Source organism: Canis aureus, chromosome 15 (genome assembly GCF_053574225.1).
Source record: "Canis aureus isolate CA01 chromosome 15, VMU_Caureus_v.1.0, whole genome shotgun sequence".
NCBI classification, from domain to species: domain Eukaryota; kingdom Metazoa; phylum Chordata; class Mammalia; order Carnivora; family Canidae; genus Canis; species Canis aureus.
The window spans coordinates 42,010,152-42,032,853 of NC_135625.1; the positions used below are offsets into that span (position 1 = coordinate 42,010,152).

General features: G+C 37.4%; 1 protein-coding gene across 9 annotated transcripts in view; it reads right to left on the minus strand.

Annotated features, from left to right (window-relative positions):
• The window catches only part of ZMAT4 (zinc finger matrin-type 4), a 353,108-nt gene that overhangs the window by 139,809 nt on the left and 190,597 nt on the right, over window positions 1-22,702 (minus strand). For all 9 annotated transcript variants that reach the window (XM_077849306.1, XM_077849307.1, XM_077849309.1 and 6 more), the window contains one exon: window positions 4,058-4,285. In XM_077849306.1, the coding sequence (XP_077705432.1) occupies window positions 4,058-4,285 (228 nt within the window). The remainder of the gene's footprint in view (window positions 1-4,057; window positions 4,286-22,702) is intronic.

Sequence of the window (22,702 nt, forward strand, 5' to 3'; positions counted from 1 at the left end):
CAGAAAGAGAGGCAGAGACACAGGCAGAGGGAGAAGCAGGCTCCATGCAGGGAGCCTGACATGGGACTCAATTCCAGGTCTCCAGGACCACACCCTGGGCTGAAGGCAGCACTAAACCACTGAGCCACCCAGACTGCCCCAATCAACACTTTTTAAAAGTAGACAAAAGACATGCACGGATACCTCACAAAGGAAGATATACAAATGACCAATAAGCACATTAAAAGTGTTTGACATCATTAGCCAACATGGAAATGCAAATTAAAGCCATAATGAAATACTTTTCTATACCTACTAGAATGGCTAAAATTTTGAAAACTGACAAAAACAGATATTGGTGGGAGTATGGAATTTGTATATGTTGCTTTGGGGAATGCAAAAGAATGCAGTTTCTTCAGAAAATATTTTGACAATTCCTTATATAGTTAAAAATACTCCCAACTTTATGACCCCATGATTCTATTCTCAGGTAAGTGACACACACACACACACACACACACACACACAAGAATGTTCATGAAAGCTTTATTCAAAATAGCACACACACATACAAATTTAAAGGAGAATAAATAAATTGTGGAACTTTCATATAACAGAATACTATTCAGCAATAAAAAGGGGCTAGTCTGCTTTACATGCAACAAATGGATACATTTCAAAAACAATATGCTATGTCAGAGAAGCTCAACACACAAAATATATGTCTGTTCCATTGATATGAAGTTTAAAAATAGGCAAAACTAATGTAGGTGAAAAATTAGGAAAAGTGGTTCTCTGGAATGGGAAGTTGGATGGACTAGGAAAAGGCACTCAGGACCTTTCTGGGGATGGATAAATTATAACTTGATAGGGCTGTGGGTTATACAGGTGTTTGCAATGTCAAAACCCCCCAAACTATATGACACTTAATACCTGCATTTCACAGTACATAAAATAGACATCATTTTTAAAAATTAGAAGAAAAAATCATAATTTCATTTTAAAATTATCCAGTCAGGATCCTTTTAGAAATAAAAGTGATTATCATGTTAAGAATAAAGGCTTTCAGGTGCACTGGGTGGCTCAGTGGTTGAGCATCTGCCTTCGGCTCGGGTTGTGATCCCAGAGTCCTGGGATTGAGTCCCTCATCAGGCTCCCTGCAGGGAGCCTGCTTCTCCCTTTGCCCATGTCTCTGCCTCTTTCTCTGTGTTTCTCTCATGAATAAATAAATACAATCTTAAAAAAAAAAAAAAAAAAAAGAATGTAGGCTTTTAGGTGAATTTTAAAAGTATTTGCTTCCCCTAGTTATCTATTCAATTATTGAGTACCTACTCTATGTCTGTCATTGTTCTAGACATTTTGAACATATCAGTGAGCAAAACAGACATAAATGTCTGTTTTCCATCTAACAATCTATAGAAGTCAGGAGAAGGACATAAGTCAGGATAACTAAAATAAGTAAGTAAAAGTTGTAGTGTTTAAAAAACTGAGAAATTCTAGGGCACCTGCGTGGCTGAGTCAGTTAAGCCTCTGCCTTTAGCTCAGGTCATGATCCCAGGGTCCTAGGGATCAAGCCCTGGGTAGGGCTCCCTGCTCAGGGGGGGAGTCTACTTCTCCTTCTACCTCTGCCCCTCCTCCTGCTCATACTCTCTCTCAAATAAATAAATAAAATCTTAAAACAAACAAACACCTGAGTTCTATGAAAGAAAGAATGCCTGGAATGTTCTAGCTGCATGACACAAGTTTTTAAAAAGTTATAGATATATTTACTAATTAGTAGTTTTGTCCTTAGTATCTGATTAATAATGCATTAGAAGCATTCCAGAAATATGGGTGGGTGTGTATGTGCATATGCATGTGTGTGGTGTGTGTAAAAGTGCTGATTTATCATCATTGTTTTATTCCTCAAGCTTTTCCAATATTTTATGCCTGAATAAACATATATCAAGATGTCACCTGGGGTGGGTGAAAGGTTGGTTTCAAGGACATTGTGTTCAATGCTAATCACATCTCATGTGCTACTGAGTCATAGTCACATTGAGTTATCAAGTCAAAGAGCAGCCCTTTTTGTCTTCTGTATAAAAGACAAGCTGCTCAAATGTTACAGAATTCAGACACCCAAGTCATTAAATGTGGTTGTACATAAAAGATGCAGCACTGATAATTCAAAATAGACAAGAAGAATGTGCTCTAGAAATAATTCTTCTACAAGTCATAATATCTGGCACAAAACATAAATAAAGCCCTATTTTTCTCCTTCAGTGCCCTGCCGTGAAGGAGTCACTGAGCCAACTCGTTATCTGCCAGTAACAGCGAGTTTCGGGAAGGCCTTCAGCTATGGAGAGACTTTTTCTGTTTTTTTTAACAAGACATAGACAGAGAATACAAGAAATCCCCCAACAAAAAGCAATAGCACCAACAATTTGAAAAGCTTTGTGATGAAATTATCCAACATTCTGAAATATGAAGCCCTGTGTTGTTTTTCTATAGCTAAAAACAAACCTGAAATAAAGTGTTTTTAAATGTTTGTTCTTATTTGTTGTTCTTAATTACATATCTTGGAAAAATCCATCTCTAATCAAGCTCTATAGATGTACTAATGGACCTCCAATCCTAAATCTATATGGTATTAGAGGATTCTTTCATGGCAACGTGTTTATTTGCCAGCTACAGCTAATGTTTTCCTGCCTTTTTCCCTGTATGTATTTGAATCTGCTCACATGGAAGTCCTGCTGAAATGCTACCCACATTTCTAATTCCCATTCAAATGTCTTTCCTGGGTGAAGTCTTCCTCAACCAACAAACTCAGAAGTGGCTTGTCTTTAGTTCACACAGCATGATATTCAGTCCCACTTGTCTGGTCTAGAATTATACCATGGCATTTCCTGACTACAATGACCCCTCCTGGAGGCTCATAGCCAGGTTAGGGAAGGAATTATAGGCTCCACACATAGTACCCAGTTTAAACTCAGACTGCATTCTCAAAATTGAGTTGCAAATATTCTTATTAGAGCTATTATGAATAAAGATTCTCGGCCAGCCCATAAAAGCTCATCTGGCCCATATAACACTTAATAGTATTCATAGCACCCTTTGCAAAATTATTTTCATGAAAAAATGTATTTTCTCAGAAAAAAAAATATTTTATGTGATTCTGTACTACTTCTACACTGCCAACATGAGTTGATCAAAAATGTTGAAGTGATTGAAAAATGTTTAAATGGTTGTTGATGAGAAAAGATCCTATTAAGTCCCATGATGTGGTATATGTCTTCTTAAGGAATCCACAGGAATGATCCTCATCCTATGGTTCCTGAGAGAAGATGCTCAAAAGGTCAAGTAGCATTACTCAGCAGCTTCTGTGAAACCCCATACGAATTTCAAAAGCTGCATGCTTTCCATTACTTAAGGAAACATCTGGCAGGGTGCGATTGGGAAGCTGGCTATTGACCATATGGTGGAACCATCTTACCTCAGCTTCCTAGATATTTCTATTAAAGGGACTTGGGCTTGTTTTAGCTATTAGAGTCAACATGCTGCTTCATTTCCGTTGGATTTATAAAAGCACAAAATTTCTAATAAGATAATGCTACTTGGCCTTTTTAGCATCTTCTCTCATATTGCTCATCTACAAAAGCATTCATTAGTGAAGGTGTTTAAAGATAAAGCAGAGGTACTCCTGGATAACTCAGTTAAGCATTTGGCTTTTGCTTTTGGCTCAGGTCATCATCTCAGGGTTGTGAGATTGAGCCCCATGTTGGGCTCTGCACTGAGCATGGAGCCTGCTTGAGATTCTCTCTCTGCCCCTGCCCCCCTTAAAAAAAGGTAAAGCAGAAGAAAAATATCTAGTTCATATATGAGTGGCTTCAATCTGAAAAATACTCAATAAAAATATGGAAATAACAAAGAGTTTGAAATGAAGGAGATTACAAAAATTAAGCTAGCTCTCTGCTCATTTCTCTTTCCATCTATTTCTTTTAGATGAGCCTGGATTTTTCCTTAGTAACCAATGCAATCTGTGAAGACAATCTTTCTCAGACAGCCCAGTTTTGTGGCAGAAATTAAGAGTTTCGCTTACCTCTTAGTTCCCCCATGTCCAGAGTTGTCCCAAGTTGTTCTAATAAAGCAACTCTTGCTGCATTCTTTTTGTGTTTCTTGCCATCGTAATGTTGCTGGGCCATGAGAGGATTGTTAAACCAGGCTGCACAGAGTCCACAGTATCTGTCTGAATCTCGTCTTTGATAGGGAGATGCGACCACTGGAGCAGTGTCCACCCTCGGAGGCTTAAGTGAGTTCAGGGGTGTTGCTGTGAAGGAAAATAACCAGAGAGAACCACAGGCCAGGTTAGTTCGTTACTGAGTACACTTCTCTTCAATATTCGAAGATGGATGAGTCTCATGTTCATTCTAGAGCTTGAAATCCAGAGTTTACTGAAAGCAGGAAAATGATCTTTGCCAGCCTGCATTTTTGAAGCTGAGATACAACTGAAAATTCCTAATTTATTGAGATTAGATTTCTCACATTGTTATGCTTAAATCTGATGGTTCAGGAGATCACCCATTAGGAAAAAAGTAAGACTTTCAAAAATAAACTCTTGGAGGTAACGGACAGATCCATTCAACAAATTGTAGGCAAAACTTGAAATAAACATTGAACAATGATGGCTTGAAAGATTCTGAATGGATGAATTAGACATTTGTGTGTTACAATTGGAAATAGTCAATAAATAAGAATTTTCCTAAGTGATAGAAGCAGATCTTTCAGTGACAAAGATTGTACCAGTTGACAAAATCCTGCTAATTTTGTTGTCAGTTTCTTCTGTTTACTGTGATTGTTATTTTCAACCCATACCTGCTAAAATTGTTGTAAGTACAATATTGTTTTAGAAGACCAAATGACAAACAGTATAGAGCTGATGTTGCTTATCTAAACTGAAAAGGCATAATATCACTATTTTGAGATTGCACAGCCCCTGCTATTAATTTAACACATTCCATTTTGAGCTTTCAGTGAATTTTGGCCCAGAAACAAAAAAGAACCTAACTTGAAGGAGTTTACTAACAAAAAGTAAAAATAACTTTTTCTTCTGCATACAACGTACAATTTGCTTTCATCCTTATAATAACCATGACTTGGATTCCTGTTCCATTTCTTACATGATGGGCTTGAGAGATGCCAAATGGTTCACTGATGGTGACAAATGTAGTTATGGTAAAGGCAGCACTCCAAACCAAATCCTTAATTTCCAAGGCTAATGTTCCTTACAATACCTACCTCTAAAGACTCTTTACACACTTCTAATAAGCAATTTTACAATAAGCAAATTTATATATTTTTCTAGACCTCAGTCATCTTTGCTTTATATAGATTTAATTTAATTTTGGAAAAAGGTTCTAATCCAAATATTTTCAAAAGAAGAAGCAATTTAAATTCTCATATGGTCCATTGGTCATAATGCAATATAGAATACCTTCTATTGGTCTTTACCCTGTAATGTGGAGTGCAGCTGGCAAAACCATGAACATTAGGGTTATTGCAAGGAAAAGCTGAAATCTGGAACCTCAACAACAAGTTAAGTAAACACTCAGTTCCCTCAAATTTCAATCAATTTCCCAATTTTCAAATCAGTTTTATGTGGGCTTTTTTTCAAATTAAATAACAAATATACAAATAAATACTTGCTAAAAAACATTTTGATTCAAGAAATGACTGGTATTATGGCAATATCTTCAATAAGTCTTTTCTTCTCTATCCAGAGATTTCATCAGATAGAGAGATTTTAGCTAGCTTACATGAAACTAAATGGTATTATCTCTATAGGGACTTAGAGAAATAGTATGTCTCCTAAAATCCACATTGTCAGATTCAGTCACATATCACCATGTGAAAATAAAGTTTAAAAGTGGGCCATACCACCCCAGCAGCCACCCAATATCATCTGCTATGACTTAGAAATGCTAGTAAAAGCTACAAATACTCAGTTGACCTGTATGCAAAAGGACTTCTATCTACTTTTCTGAAGGAAATTAGATCTTACTTTCAAAGTTTCCTGCAACCTTATCAATTTCTGAGGATTTAATCCATCTATTGTTTTTATGACAATCGAAAACATATCAAGGGGATCCCTGGGTGGCGCAGCGGTTTGGCGCCTGCCTTTGGCCCAGGGTGCGATCCTGGAGACCCGGGATCGAATCCCACATCAGGCTCCCGGTGCATGGAGCCTGCTTCTCCCTCTGCCTGTTGTGTCTCTGCCTCTCTCTCTCTCTCTCTGTATGACTATCATAAATAAATAAAAAAAAAATGTAAAAAAAAAAAAAAAAAAAGAAAACATATCAAATGTTTGCAATTAGAATGAATGTTGACTCTTGATGCATAACTTATTTTTCTCTAAACTGGGCCCTAAAAACATCTGAGGTCAATTTTACCTATCGATAGTCTATATTTCATTTCTGGCAGGAATGATGCACAATAGAATATCAAATAAGATAATCTTATCTTTCACACAAGAAATTGTAAGTTAATGCTGCATCTGTATTGTAGCTTCTTTTCCTTAATAATTCTATTACCCAGTGTACAGCTCCAAAGTTTAATTTTTCTTATGCCCCTATTTCTGTCACCAGTCTCAACCCAGTTTATATTTCCTTAAAGGCAAACAAAGGCAGCAACATGAGGGAGTGGAAACCACCTTGACTCAAAGTCAGAAATCAAGATTGGGTTGTACTCCATCACTCACTGAGCTGTGTGATCTTTGGTAAATCTCTGATGTCTCTGGTTTCCACAAGGTTGAAATTCAGGGTCACCATCTCTTTAAAACCCATTGTGTGAGGATGGAATGAATTATAGAAGCTCCCTCTGTCACTGTCTCTCGCTCTCTCTTTTATGGCTTTGATAAAACCAAATAATGTTATATGGGAAGAGCAGTTTCCAGATAATAATGCTAAATCTGTGTGTGAGCATGGATCATAACAACCATAGTTCTTTGGCAAAAGTATATTATTCTAATAAAATGAATACAAAGTAGGGCAAAGATTATTGTTTGGCTCGAAAACACATTTATGACAAAACATTTTAGTTGATGTATAGTTCATTTTTATTTAAATTTCATGCTTTATGTGTTTATTCTAATTGCAAAAATAGTTAGCTAAATACTGACTTTATCTCCTCTATGTATAACTTAAAACCAAGAGTTCATTCATCAAAACTAGTAGTTTTCAACCTTGGGTAAACATTAAACTCAGGGGGAGCTTTTTTCCCCCCAGGGGGAGCTTTAAAAATCTCCATGTTCAGGCTGTCCCCCAGACCAATTCTGTTCAATTATATCAGAATCTCAGGGTAGGAGCCAAACGTCAGGATGCTCCAGTGCATCCTCCCACACTACCTGATCCATGTTTCCAAAGTACAGCCAGTGTTGAGAATCACTAATACAAATATTGCCAGATTTTGTCTGAAATGGCTATATAATAGTCTCCCTCGATCTTTGCATTAAAGAAAGTCACATGTTACATCCAGGGCCAATTATTTTGTAGACAATAACTGAAATGCCACCTCTTTATCTATGAGGCAGAAGGAAATAATAATTACTTGGCATTTTTAAAACCCTGATCAATTTCTCCATTTCTCCAAGATATAAAAAAGTTGCTATAAAATAGCAGCATGTTATAAATTTATATTATAAAAGTTAAATAACAATTATGACCCCTTGTCCCAAGCAGAAACTCATGTACACATTGAGCTGCAGAGGCACTGGACTGCCTACCTTGGACTGGCACCATTCCCAGCCTGATCTACCATCCCTCTCCTCCTAGCTAAACACCTACCCTGCGGGGTGTTGTTCAGTTCCATTTGCTCTGTGAGACCTTGACAACCAAAACAAGAAATAGTTCTCTCACCTCTAAATTCAAAACATTTACTAACTGAACAATTCATTTGACATTTCTTAAAAGTGCCTTATAATCTTAGTTGTGTACACCTATGAGTATATGTGTGCATGTATAAGGGAAATTAGTTCATAATATTGCACTTCAATACTAGATATTTTGGTGTGTGCTATCTTCTCTCATACCTGTCCATAATTCTTTGTTTCAATTCAGAAAAAAATTAAAACCATCTACAATTCAATTTTCCTTCATGATTCATTTTTTATTAAAACTGGACCTGAATTCAGAAGAGGCTATGTATAGTCTTCATATATATATATAATTTATATAAGTGTTTTACATATATATTTATATAAGTGTATATATAAGTTTATAAATAAATAAAAATAAGTAAATAAAATGTAAAGTAAAATATATAATATGTATAATATAATCAGTGTAAACATACATACATGTTGCAATAGAATTATTAATGTCTCTAAACATGGAGTCGTGTCTTAGATCTGTTGAAATATAATATATGGTATATGTACTTAATTACAAATCTAAAGCTCTAAAATTTCGGATTCTCAAAACACATTCAGTTCCCAGTATTTTGAACAGAAGATCATGGATCTGTAGCCAATTCAGAGGGACTAAAATAAATTTGTTGTTCTAATGCTTGAGACGACTGAAACAAGTCAGTCTCCAAAAGTTGATTTCTAAGAATCATCACCTGAAAATAGGAATCATTTTCAATATCGCTTTTACATCTTGTATAATGTTTGTCAAGAAGCAAGTTCTCAATAGCTATTTATACACTGTTGGTTAAGTTGTCTTGAGTAATAGCGTAGAATAATATGCATCTCTGTCCTATATTTGTTTCTTCCTGGTAGGATAACCTCAGTTGATCTAAGGACAAAAATACTTTCAGAACACCTGGTGTGTGCCTCTCTCAGAACACTTCCTCAACTCTGTAATGTAACATGTATAACCAGACTCCCCATGAGTCAGCAGTTGCATGGTGGCACTCACATAATGTATATATCTCATGCCTTTTGCTAAATGAGTGAATAGCTAGATGGATGGATGGATGCTCTTTGCATTAGAAGTGAATAAAGTGGGGATCCCTGGGTGGCGCAGCGGTTTGGCGCCTGCCTTTGGCCCAGGGCGCGATCCTGGAGACCCGGGATCGAATCCCACGTCAGGCTCCCGGTGCATGGAGCCTGCTTCTCCCTCTGCCTGTGTCTCTGCCTCATTCTCTCTCTCTCTCTCTGTGACTATCACAAATAAATAAAAATTAAAAAAAAATATTAAAAAAAAAGAAGTGAATAAAGTGCAGAGTTTTCTTGTTTTTTCTAAATTGTGTCATTTAGGGCTTGAGTACTAGTCAATATAAATATAAACACTAGCAACCCAGTGGCAAGATTCTGGGTGGAAGTGAGGGGAGGTGAAGGCTAAATTGCAGAAAGGCAACATGGCAAACTATAGACACATGCCCCAATCTCTCTATCTTTTGGATTTAACTGGATATACCGAAAGTCAGTATTATTTCAAACTTCTGTCTATTAGCTGGGGTGGTCTATTTCCATGTATTTTAAAGAATTCAAATTATGCACATCATTCTGGAAATTTTACTTTCAAACAGGAAGCCATTTACTCTGATTGGTTTAGCACAGCATCTGAACTCATCTCTCCAAGCTTCTGGCTTGGTACCACCCATCCCAGTTTGCCTGGCACTGAGAATATTCTCAGGACATAGGACTTTCAGTGCTAAAACAGGGAAAATCCTAGGCAAACTGCAATGAGTTGGTCACCCTAGCTTCTGGGGTCAGAACTGATTTAACATCCCACTGAAGAAAGGGATTAGTAAAAATTTTGGAAATAACTGCTTGGGAAACTAGAACAAGTACTCTTTCAACCAACCAGACAGGCTCTATCAATATATCTCAAAGCTTTACTCATCAGCTTTTCCTTGTGGGTGTCCATAGCCGGAGAAGGGAATAACGCAGTCAGCAGGCAATAGTATTCTCACCTGCCTGTCTGCCCTCTGGAATATGGCCTCAGGGTGCCTTCAAACCAAAAACATGCAGCTTTCACTGACATTCGCTACTCTCTCTCTTTCTCTCTCTCTCTCTCCCTCTCTATCTCTCCCCCACCCCGCCCCCATCTCTCCTCTCCCTTTCTCCCATGTCCTTTTCTTTCTCCCTCTTTCACTCATTCCGGATGCTTTCAAGGCCTTAGGGTAACAAAAATTAATCCATTCTCACAAAAGACTTGGGGGTTATTGAAATAGTTTTAGGAAAAAAAAAATAGTTTTAGGAATTTACTTCTTTTAAAGTCCATGGCTTTCTCATCTAAGGCATTCTTATCCATAATATTAATTCTTTCAGTTTGTATGCTATACTGAGGTTTACTCCATTCTGCCTCTTCCATATCTTTTCTTCTTTAAGTTGTTCCCAAATCCTATTTGACCAGTGAAGCAGCTTGAGGTTCAGGGAGATAAGTCAGCTCTCACAGGGACCCTTAATTAAATAAGCAGCAAAGACAATGACCAGATCTTTTGACTCAAAGACCAGTGCCATATTTTAATGCCAACTAGTTTCTAACGATGCTGAGGAAGTGATAGGCCAAATAAACAAACAGATTAACTATAGAGTCAGAACACATTTTCTAGGCTTCAACATCCGTTCTCAGCAGGGATTATTTGGAAATACTCATTTTTCTCTAAAACAATTTTTCTAATTTCCAGTGCCTATAATCAACTGCCTTTCCTTTTTCTCTTTTTTTTTTTTTTCCTACTCTAAATCAAATTAATGACGGTAGGAATCCTTTAGCAAGTATCACTGGGTTTTGGGGTTTTGTTTTGTTTTGTTTTGTTTTCTGTTTTTTTTTTTTGTTTGTTTTTTTGCAAATGCTGTTGACAGTTAAATTTGAATGGGCCACTTGGTGTCTGGCTGGGGAGACTGCTATCAGTGTGGATGGACAGCTCAGAATTCCAGCCTCTTCTGCAAGTAAATGCCTCAACTTGATATAAACCGCAAAGTCGGGGCTCAAGATGTACATTTCTTTTATATCTCTAGCAGAGGACAGGGCCTCTTGTGTAGATGGCAGATATTCTATGAACATTTAATGAGTAAAGGAAGAAAAGGACTAACAAATTTCAGTTAATATCAATTTGGTGGATTTTCATGCTTTCATAAATGGCTTATGAGAGCTACATTTTAAATCTTGAATGATTTTGTTAGACTTTATAGGGTTAAAAACAAGTTAGATGTTCATATGTGGTGATAGATTAAATAAATTGCAGGCATCCATACTCTGAAATACCATGGAGCAAAGGAAAGCACATTTTAGAAAAAATATTTAGTGACCTGGAGAAATGCTCAGAATATAATGCAAACTAAAGATGTGTTTATATGTAGGGTGCAAACCTAATTACTTGTTATTAAATTATATACACCCATCTATTTAAAACTATATAAAGACTAGAAAGCTATAAATCAAATTTTTAGCAATGGTTATTTCTTAGTTGTGGATTATAGTGATTTGTTTAGTACTAAAGGATATACACTCTTTGATGCAGAGGGAAAACATTTTTATTTTACAACTTACATATAGGCCACATTTCATGCTAAGTTGTTTTAGTGCAAAGTGGAGAAAACACTGCTTAGGGGACGTGTGGTGCCACAACCAGGTCTTAAATTAAATCACAGATTTTATTTGCAGTGATTTATTTATTAATTTATTGTTGATTTGGGGGAAAATGTGTTGGGAAAAAAACTAGCTCTGTCAGAATATGATGTAAAAGCCCACGCTTCTCCTATTTCTCTCCAAAAGATACAGAGGAAAGCTGTTTTCCCACTGTATGGCAGACCCAAAAATCACTTTCATTATTTAGATAAAATGAAGTAACACTCTTCCTTCTCATATGTTTGGAAGTGAGTTCCGCTATCCAAGGCTGCAAGACAGAAAAATCCATGTGCTATTTCTTTTATGCCATGAAGGAAATTAAAGAACACTGCAAAATATCTCATGTCCCAAAATACATGCTATTAAACACTTCCTGAGAATAAACAAAGGCGAGGATGACTTAACAGAACCATCATTCCAATTTAATTTTGTATCAAAACTCTAATTATAATCAGCCTATTAACAGGAACTGCTTCCTCACCCACACTACATTTATATATCATCAGTCTTCATTAATATAGATTCATAGATCATTGATTTTCATTAATATAGAATAATTCCCCCTAGTTTCAGTCACTGATTAGGTTCTAAATATCTTCAGTACGCCTGTTTCCTGCAAAATCCCAATCTTTGAAAATGAGCCATTAAACAGAACTTTAGAGAAGATGCAAGTCCATTTATAATTTTCTCATGTTGTTTGACAAAAGGATCCTAAGGCTGCAACACTCCACATTCTTCCAGGTGTTGAAAACAGAGGATGTAGAATGTAGGTTCCATGAGGACAGGATCTTGCACTATTTTGTCCACTGATATATCCTAGGTCTAAAGAACCAGCCCTGGCACACAGTATGTGTTAAATAAACTCTTGTTGAATGAGGGGAACAGTTTATGCTCTATAAAGCTATCTGTGTAAGAGAAGGGATTTTAGTTTAGGAAATTCTGCTAGTAGGAGAACATCCTCTCTGTACAGACTGATCTTAAAAACACCTGTTTCATTATGGGTATAATGCTTTCATGGTGTTTGGTCTTCAAACATGATTCAGTTAAGGTGTTTTGCTCCCTCTGAATTCAAACTCAGAATCTTTGGTTAAGGCCATAGTTCCCAAACTCTGTGCAGAGGTACCAGAGGATGATGCAGGGGATCCATAAGATTATTTAAAATTGTGAGAAAACCATAGAGACATCCATTTAATACCATAGGAACCACTATCTTAATGAAGTTCATGATTTCAACATTAGATGCTACAGTCCTTTGAATGAGTTCATATTCCTGTGAACCTGGATTTTTGGAGGCTGCTGCCTACCTCTAATCCATCTAGCCAACCAATGAGGAACAGGACACAAAGGTGACAATGTCCAATCTAATCCAAAGATTTGAGAAGTTATACAGTGTCCAATAGGCAAATGCATCCATTAGTAAGTGTGGTTATTCAAGGATGAAATACAAATGTCAACTTTTCCTTCAATATATGCTGGCTGATTTATTAGGACATAAATATTTATTAAGTTGTTGGGACACTAAGAGTTATGACATCACCCTACTATATTTACTTATTGCTTGAGCAAGTATCAATGGTCTGCTAATTGGGTGCTGCTGTAAAAGCCTTTCCTCATGAACCTCAGACAAGAGGCAGAGTCTCAGAGGGCAGAGTGGATTTCCCTGGCGGGGATTCATTGATTTACTGAGACTCCCATGCCCACGCCAGCAGATGCCATACTTGGAGGAGCTGGAGGGCATTATCCAGATCAAACAGTGTTGGCTGAGAGGGGAGGGTTGGTGAGCTCAAACCTGAGGACTGGTATCAGCTTTTATGCTTTCCTTCTGCCACCACCATCCCGATTTCACCTAACCTATACCCCATGCTCACAGTTGGGAATAATTTACTTATCCAGCAGCATCAGCTATTCAACTAGAGAGCCAGCTTCCTGGATCATTTCTTACATCCTATGAATATTTATGCAGGATTCAAAGACAAAAAAAGCAACCAGTTCCAGAAGCACAGCAGATATAAAGTATAGGCTAAGTTCAGAGGTAGACAGAGAGAGAGAGAGGGTGGCCTTTTTGAGCTGAAGGAAGCTGAAATCTTAGAAGTAATTTTAGAGAAGTTAGTCCTGACATTGTCCCCTGAAGAGAACATGTATATCTCTACATCACCCTAAGCTAGCATGCTTCCCCAGTCACTCAACCTGAGTGACCTTAAGCATAGATCCCTAAAAGTCACATTGTTGTAATAAACCACATTTTTCAGGTTACAAAAATTGCCTCTACTTCCATATTTAAAACTAAATGAATTTGAATATTAGCTATGCATATTTTTGCATGTATCTATTGGATTTAACCTAGAAATAAAGTACTTTTTATTAATTGGAAACTGCTAAATCTGAAGGTTCTATGCTATTCTGAGTCAGGTCTATAAAACCATAAAGCAATTCTAGAACTTCCTGAGGTCTTCTAAGACAGATGGAGCTACTTTGCTCCATACCACTACTTCTCATATTAAGCAATGAAGTTGGTGGGCAAAGGACAATTGCAAATAAAGAAAAGGTTTTAGGCTAGATAAGATTTTGCAAATCAATGTTAGAAAATCATTAGGTTAATTTAGTCCCTGGGGAAATAGAGGCCATCCCAGAGCCTGAATTATTTAAATGTATCATCCATAATCATTCATTTAACCATGGCTTGACCACAAATTGCATACTCCATTGTTGCCATGCAGACACAGCCAAAAGGGAGTGCATTAGAGAGAATATAAATGATTCCTATTGAAGAATCTTTAGGACAAGGGTGCCATTAACAGCTAATGAAGGTGATGTTGCTTAAAATTTGCAACTGCAAGTGTGCTCCACAGACCAAGAGCATCAACATAACCTGGCAGTTTATGGAGATGCAAATCTCAGGTCCACCCTAGACCACTAGATGAGAATTGACATTTAGGAGAGTTTCATGTGACTGGCATGCAAATTGAATTTGGAAAGCACTGGATTAGAATCAGTGGCTATCAGCCCTGGGAAGGGTTATAACCACCTGGGAGTCACTGAACACTGATGGATTCTAGGTCCCATCACAGGCCAATTAAATCAGAACCCCTGGGGGTGGAGCTGAGCTATGGCAGGCTCTAAAGCTTTTCAGGTGCTTCTATTGCGCAGCCAGGGTTAGGAAGGATCAGACAACAGCTGGCATGGACCTCACTTTACTTCAATCTTATGAGGCAACTGTATTTGTATGTTTCATTCATTCAACTCTATGCACTGGCACCATGTTCCACATTAGCACACAAGACCAGCCCTTGTGCAGCTTGAAATCCAGAATGGAAACACTTTTTTTTTTTTTTTGGAATGGAAATACTTTTAATTCACAGAACTATTTTATTAAGTTGCATTAATTCTACAGAAGCCTATTTACTCAAAAAAATTATAAGAGGCAACAGATATAGAGAAAATAAAAGGTTTTGAAATAATACCAAATGAGACATAACTCAGGATAAGGTTACTTTAACCATAGTGAGAATATTTCCTAAAGTAAAATGAGGCTAATGATTCTACCTCATTATCTTTGTTGTGCCTGATGAGAAGTTGGTTCCCAGACATCCTGGCCATAGAGAAAATGAAAACCGGAACCCAGATCTCCTAATTCCTACTTCATGTTTTCCCTTGTCCCACACTGACATCAGTTCTGAAAAATGGATGCAGGGGCTTCCCTCAAAGAGACTGGGAAGATGATGAGCATGAGACAAGGGAGTGTGTGGGAAGAGGAAGTCAGAAAAGCTCACCTGCTGGTCATGAAATGTTCATGTATCTGGTCAGAAGTGTGTAGTGACTACAGCAATCTTAAGATTCTTTCAAAGCAATCCAGGATGGATTGTAGAATGTCAGGAAGTAGAGGGAAGATCTTGCCAGAGAGGTGGTGGCTTAAGGAAGAAAGGTGTCTGAGTAATAGTTAAAGGATTTGGGATTAGCCAGAAGAGGAGAAGCTGAAGCTTTACTTAATAACACTTGAGACACATAGAGGATTATAGAATTTAGACTGATGGCCAGCTGTTTTTCCAAAACTGCTAAAAAGGAAAAACAGACTGAACCTGAACGGTAGGCCCTTAGAAGACAAGAAGCTTAAGGGAGCTGTTGCATGACATTAAGACATGTTTACCGCCCCTAGGGTGGGCAGCTGAGGAAAATTCGTAGAATAAGAGCATTATTAATACCCAGCAGTGAAAGAGAGAGCCAGATGATGGGACAAGAGTTAAATGGAATCTTGCTGGAAACAGGTGGATAAGGTGGTAACTCAGGATTCTGTGAATTCCTCAGGATAACTCATTCACCATCCTAGGCATGGGAAGAAACAACACCTTTTTCAGTCAAAACTCTTGAATATTAAATCATCAGGCTGATGAAAATGTATGGACATCTTTCTTACTTTGACTAAAAATGATCTCCCCTTTGTGTAAAGAAAGATCTAGTAAAATCTTCACATATACGCCAGAGTTACTTCTTGCTTCCCTGTCCAGCAGCACACTTGGTATGAGTTTTACTAATTGAAAATGAAGGTCCAGGTATTAAGATTTCATCAGCTCTGTTGACTAAAAAGCAAAATAAAGATGATAATCACTAGCACTTTACACTAATCAAGATATAATTACAGTGGGAATTCCTGAGTACACCTTTAACCCTGGTCTCCTGCTTCTCAGTTATGAAATCTCAACAGGTGGTATAGAGCAACAATCATGCTTACAAATGACTGAGGACACTTCCAGAGACCTCCATATCTCTTAGCATTGAGGACTGCACTCAGAACTCCCAGACCATGCCTGTAGCCAGTATCACCAACAATAAGAATGGCTGCAATTCATACCTAAAAGTGGTCAAAATCCTCTTGAAAACCTAGATGTATTTATAATGACAGCCATAGGACTCAATAAGTGTGTGCTCAGCAGATAATTAGCAGGAAATCCTACACAAGAGAAACAGCTTCTCTGAAGGCTGAGAGTAAAGTAAGAAAACACAAATGTTTATCATTTCTAGCTTTCAGATAAATAAACTGGTTTGGCATCTGTGTTACATAACAATTTATATTGCAGAATAATCTATTGAGAAGTTAACTAATTGCCTTATTTTCCAATAGACTCACTTCATAAAAATGAAGGGTGTTTTCCATTGCATTCCAAAGTGAGGGCTAATCTTGAACTCTGGCTTTCCCCCACCCCCACCCGCCAGGACAGAATAAATGACAATGGCAATAACTCTTAAATCAACTGTTGGCTATCTGAAGAGCAAAGGGATCTGACTGTCAAAGAAGGGTGTGCCTTCTGGTATCAGGAAAGGGATTGGCTCATTAGGGGCTGGGAAAAAGAGAGTTACAAATATGGCTAGAGACCTGGCTATCTTAAAAGCAGTATGTCAGGGCACCTGGGTAGCTTAGTGGTTGAGCATCTGCCTTTGGCTCAGGTTGTGATCCTGGAGTCCTGGGATCAAGTCCCACATCAGTCTCCTCACCGGGAGCCTGCTTCTCCCTCTGCCTATGTCTCTCATGAAAAAATAAATAAAATCTTTTAAAAAAAAAAAAAAAGAGCAGTATGTCTAAGGGGGCAGGACATCCCCCAGAAATGTCCATAATGGAGACTTGGCCTTCTTTATAACAGCCTCACCTGGCACAAAGGGGATGAAACCATCAGTGGAAGTCCTTGTCCTGAAGGAATATGTCAGCCTGTGAGGGAGACAGGTAAGTGAGACTCACTTCTCAGGAAGCCCTGGGGCTTCACCTACAGCCTGTGGACCAGCACATAACAGCATTCTGGGTGACCATAAAGTACCCAGAGCTCACAGGCTGGGAGATTTCTTCAAGGGTGCCCTCATGCCTCTAGGCCCTTGTGTGGCCCTGAAGAGGGAGAGGGTACCCCAGAGAATGACCAAGATTATCTTTCTAAACCATCTTTAGGGCTAGAGGACAGAAGTAATTTATACTGATTTCTAAAATACGAATATGATATTTATTGTACTCAAGTGCTATCCAGTAATTCATACTTATCGTATCTGATTATTAAAGAAACTAACCTGTTACACAGAACCTTTGAGGCTGCCATTTAAAATATACAGATATTTCAAAGGATGAGAATAAAATCTGGGACATTTGCTACCAATTATTTTAGGTAGAATGCTTACTTTACAAGTAGCTTCTCAATTTCATAGACTAGACGGTATTAGGATTCTAATCTTTAACAGTTGATTTAAGAGTTATTGCCAGAAAATCTTTCACTCAGAGTTGTTTCTGAATAGTAATGCATTCTGTATATGGATTTCGAGCCCTGACCACATCTCCTATTGTCAGTTTCAGTATAAGCACAAGAAACTGACAATTTTATTGTCTTCATAAAAATGTGTTAAAGAACACTTTCTGGAATAAAGGTATAACCACATCATAAAAGCTGCTGAAATCATCACCTATCTTATGCCACTATTTGATCATCCAAAAAAGAAAAGTGAGTTTATACTATTTTAAAGGATTTGTGAAAATCACCTAGGCAGTAGTCTCGTTGTTAAAATCTTTAATTCCATTCAATCTTTGATCCTTTGTTTCGCTGGTCATCAAATATAAAATAAAAAGACAGCAGCCTTGATCTAATTATTGCTCCAAGCTTCTTGTGATCCACTGTTCAAAAGTAGTGGCCATAAGAAGTTAGCTCACCTCACATTGCTAATTTATTTAAACCCTATTTGCTGAATGACAGCAGCCTGATTCACATGTTTTCTCCTGACAGCGTGACATCATGGAAAGATTACTGCAAAACAAAAGAAGTCTCTTTGCCATCAACTGTTATATCATCCCAGCCAGATAGCTTTACCTCTCTAGGCCTGTTTCCTCATTGGGAAAATGAGATGGTTGAAACAATGACTGGTAAACACCTTCCAGCTCTGCAATTCTATGAATTTATTACTTGTTGTACTTGTAGGCATTAGAAAAGTCAAAGACATCATCGGAACAAATGCATTGATCTAGAAATGACATCTTAGAACATGCCAGCATTTCTAACTTAAGAGAAAATACACTGCTATGAAGATTTGCCTGTTTGACAAAGTATTGTTTGCGTCTATTAAAACAAGTACCTAGACAGGCTATGCTGGCAAACCAAATAACCTGATTCAGATGATAGAATTGCTGCAGTGTATGAAATCTTATATGCAAATAGGAGGTGCTGATTGAACCTGGACTGCATACATTATTTAAAATTTGAATTTATGTAACTTACAAACAGATCTAGAATCCCTGATCTTTATTCATTCAACAGAGAACTTAAATAAGCAATTCCGTGTCTGGCATAGAAATTTATGGAAAAGTTCTGAAGCTCTGTCTCTCTCATTTTCAGCAGCAAATAAGGAAGGAAAGAAGAGAACCAACAAGACTGCAGAAGAGGACTATATGATAAACACACACACAAGACAAGCAGGGTGGACGAGATCAGTGCTTATGGTTTCCTTTTCCTACACTGTTCCTACAAATGAGAAATACTTGATTTAAAGTTTATAAATATCTCTTTGTTGCTTCTGATCATCCTAGTGAGAGCCTTAGAGTCTGATCTGTGCTGTTCATTAAGTGAGCAAAAATCTGTAGATAATTTTATGAAGCATTATTTGTCACCACCTTGAGATGAAGGAAAGGTCCCAAAACGTGCAAGCAGAGGCCCTGGATTCAAGTTCCAGTTATGTCATTTTTACTACATAGCATCAGGCGGGTCACTTTACCCTGCCATCTCAGTTCCCTTATCAGTGAAGTGGAGAGAATGGTTTTATAAAAGGCAAGTGAAAAAATGAATGTGATGTTTCTGAGAGAAATATCATGCTTTTTACAAAAGACAAGTGAAACAATGAATGTGATGTTTCTGAGAGAATATCTTTAACATTATCAGTTATGATCATTTATTTTATTACTAATTTAGAGTCTGCCCTCTCAATTATAGTTTTACCACACCCTAGGATCTTTATAATATTCTATGTTTTTATTTATTTTTAAGTGATTTTTGAAAATTTTTTATAAGTGTGATGAATATAACTTCAATATAGTCAATTCCTGTTATTCACAGTCGTGTTCCTTACAAAGTCTCCAAAGAACACTGAATAAGCACATACCAAATCATTGCTCCCTAGGGGAAATTCAGGCTTAGTTCTTGTGAGCCTATGGTCACATTTTGGTCAACTGATCAATATAGAATCTTGTTTTATGTGCGCATCTGTTCAAAGAAACCTTATTTAATATACATTTTAGATTCATTAACATTAAACTCAAAGTAAACAACATATAACTCATGCCTAAACTAAATTAAGCTGAGTGTTGTATGTAGGTGATGAACCACTGAATTCTACTCCTGAAACCAATATTGCACTGTATATTAACTAACTAGAACTTAAATAAAAATTTGGAAAATAAATAAATAAATAAGTAAGTAAGTAAGTAAGTAAGTAAGTGAAAATGCCTAAACACAGGCATTTTTGCCATAGGCACATCACAGCTTTCTTGGATTTAGAAATAAAAGACTTCAGTGCTACCCTTAGAGGACATTTTAAATCACAAAGTCACCAACAAAAACCACAAAAATGTGTAAAACCTGGCGCTAAATGGATTGCAAAAAGGACACATATTTGCAGTATGAAAGTTGAAACAAAAGGCAGAGTATCGCCTTGTTCATCCCCAATGAGAATATGCACATGGGGCAACTCAAATTTTTTACCACTTTGAACATGACCATTAATGTGCCATGAATGTTGATTTTTGGTGTTACAATGAAATCTTAGTGAGTTCTCAAATTCACAAATACAGAATTTGCAAATAATGAATATTGACTATGTGTCTGTGCGTGTTCCCACCTATAGATATTTACATACAATAATAGGCTCATTGAACACTTACTGGTGTGGCAGGACTGTATTAAGTATTACTCATGTCTCCTTTTTGCATAATAATTCTAAAATTTAAATATTATCATTATCTTTCCAATACGAAATGGAAGGTTAAAGAATTAAAATAACTTGTAAAAGTTCACAAAGGCATAAGCAGATTGTAAAACTGAGTTTACCTTAGAGCCTTTGTTTATACCCTACATTACTCTGTATTTCACCTATTTTACTACGAGAGAAAAGTTTCTTTAAATCAGGCAAGCAGATAGGCAGGACACTTCCTATAAAGCTGAGAAACCACTGCCTTTGAGCATTATATTTAACAGAAATTTAAATAACCAAGGTAACTTCATTCAAAAATAAAGCTGTAGATTATTTATTTATTTATTTATTTACTTATTTTTAAAGAATTTATTTATTTATTCATGAGAGGCACAGAGAGAGAGAGAGAGAGAGAGGCAGAGACACAGGCAGAGGGAGAAGCAGGCTCCATGTAGGGAGCCTGAAGTAGGACTAGATCCCGGGACTCCAGGATCACGTCCTAAGCCAAAGGCAGATGCTTAACCGCTGAGCCACCCAGGGATCCCCAAGCTGTAGATATTTAAATGCTTATCATTATTATAATCTCCAGTGCTTTCAAGTTTCACTTATCCAACAAGTATTTATTAAATGCCTACTATGTGCCAGGAAGTGTCCTACATGCATTCATCAACAGAGCCATAAAGCTGTAACGCCTCTGGAGCACACTGCAGAAGTATTTGCTATCAATCTTCTAATGCTGTTAAGACATACACACATTACAGCAACTTCCAACTCTTAAGGGTCAGAAATGAAAGAAAGGTTACTGCCAAGTTTGATGCCATTTCCTGTCAAGCCAATGATGTCTGAGGATTACATAAAAGAGTGCTCAATATCCATTTTTGCTAAGAATGATAGATGTATTCATAAAAGCTTATATGTGAAACAGTAACTTTAAGGGACAATGAATCAACCAGGATAGATTAGGCTCTCCTGCAATAACAAACAACCCCGAAGTATCACAATAAACACATCTTTCTTGTTCTTGCAAAGTCTAATGCAAGTTGAACAGCTCTCCTCTGTCTTGTAGCCTGGTTTTAAAGTAATGCTATGTTACATCTACACACAATCAATTCAAAGTCTGGGGAATGTAGGAAGCAAATGGATTTTGAATGAGTAACTCGTCTGCCACAAACACGAATTAATTTTCTTATTAATACTAAATGTAATACCTAACTATTTAGATTACAGATAATCTTAAAATTTCACTTTGTTTAATGGGAGACAATGGGGAGTACCTGTAGTTTTCAGTTTCTTTTTTTCCCTATGCTTCAGATTTCTGTTACATAATTCATATTCTCTTCAAAAAAATTTTTAAAGCACAGCTAAATGATGTCGTCTTTAGAATTTTGAGTAAGAAAGTCTCATTCTTATTTCAATTATCTTGTTTGAATGAGTTTATCATGAGAAAGAGGGGAAAAATACTAGCTAGCAGGCAGAGTATCAGGGCCCGTGACCTTTGTCATGTGCCATCATTTAAAAGAAGTTGGCCAAATACATATGCACTCAGAATTTCAGAATGTGAACCCCTTTGGAAACAAGATCTTTGTAAAGCTGAGATGGAGTCACACTAAATGAGGGTAAGCCTCAAATCTAGTAACTGGTGTCTTCACATGAAGAGGAAGGACATAGAGACACACAGGGAAGATGGGAATGTAGCAATGGAAACAGAGACTGGAGCGATAAAGTTAGAATGCCAAGGGAAGCCAGCAGCCCCCAGAGGCAGGAGGAAGCGAGGGAGGATTCTTTCCTAGGGCCTTCAGAGAGAACATGGCCCTGCCCACATCTTGATCTCAATCTTTAACCCCCCAGAACTGTGAGAGAATAAGTTTCTGTTATTTTAAACCACCCAGTTTATGGTAATTTGTTGCAGCAGCCCTGGAAAACTAATACACGTAGGATAATAGAGTTCAACTAGGAATTAAAAATCAGGAGTTATAAACATACTAAGGTTTTGGCAAAATCCAGGTAATACTCATCTGTTTATTCTTCACAAACGTCTTAAGATTTTAGACCTGGTGGAGACATTGGCTATCACTCAAGTCTTACAGCTTTTCTGGAGAACTTTCTTGCTCTTAACGAGGAAGGGTTCCCCTCATTCTCAATTCTTGGGGTACGTCCCCAAGGTGCATGTCTCAAACTTGCCTCTGCCCTCAGTTACATCTATCTGCTGATCCCTGTCTTGGTGCCTCCCCCGCTCCTGAAGGGTAGGTACC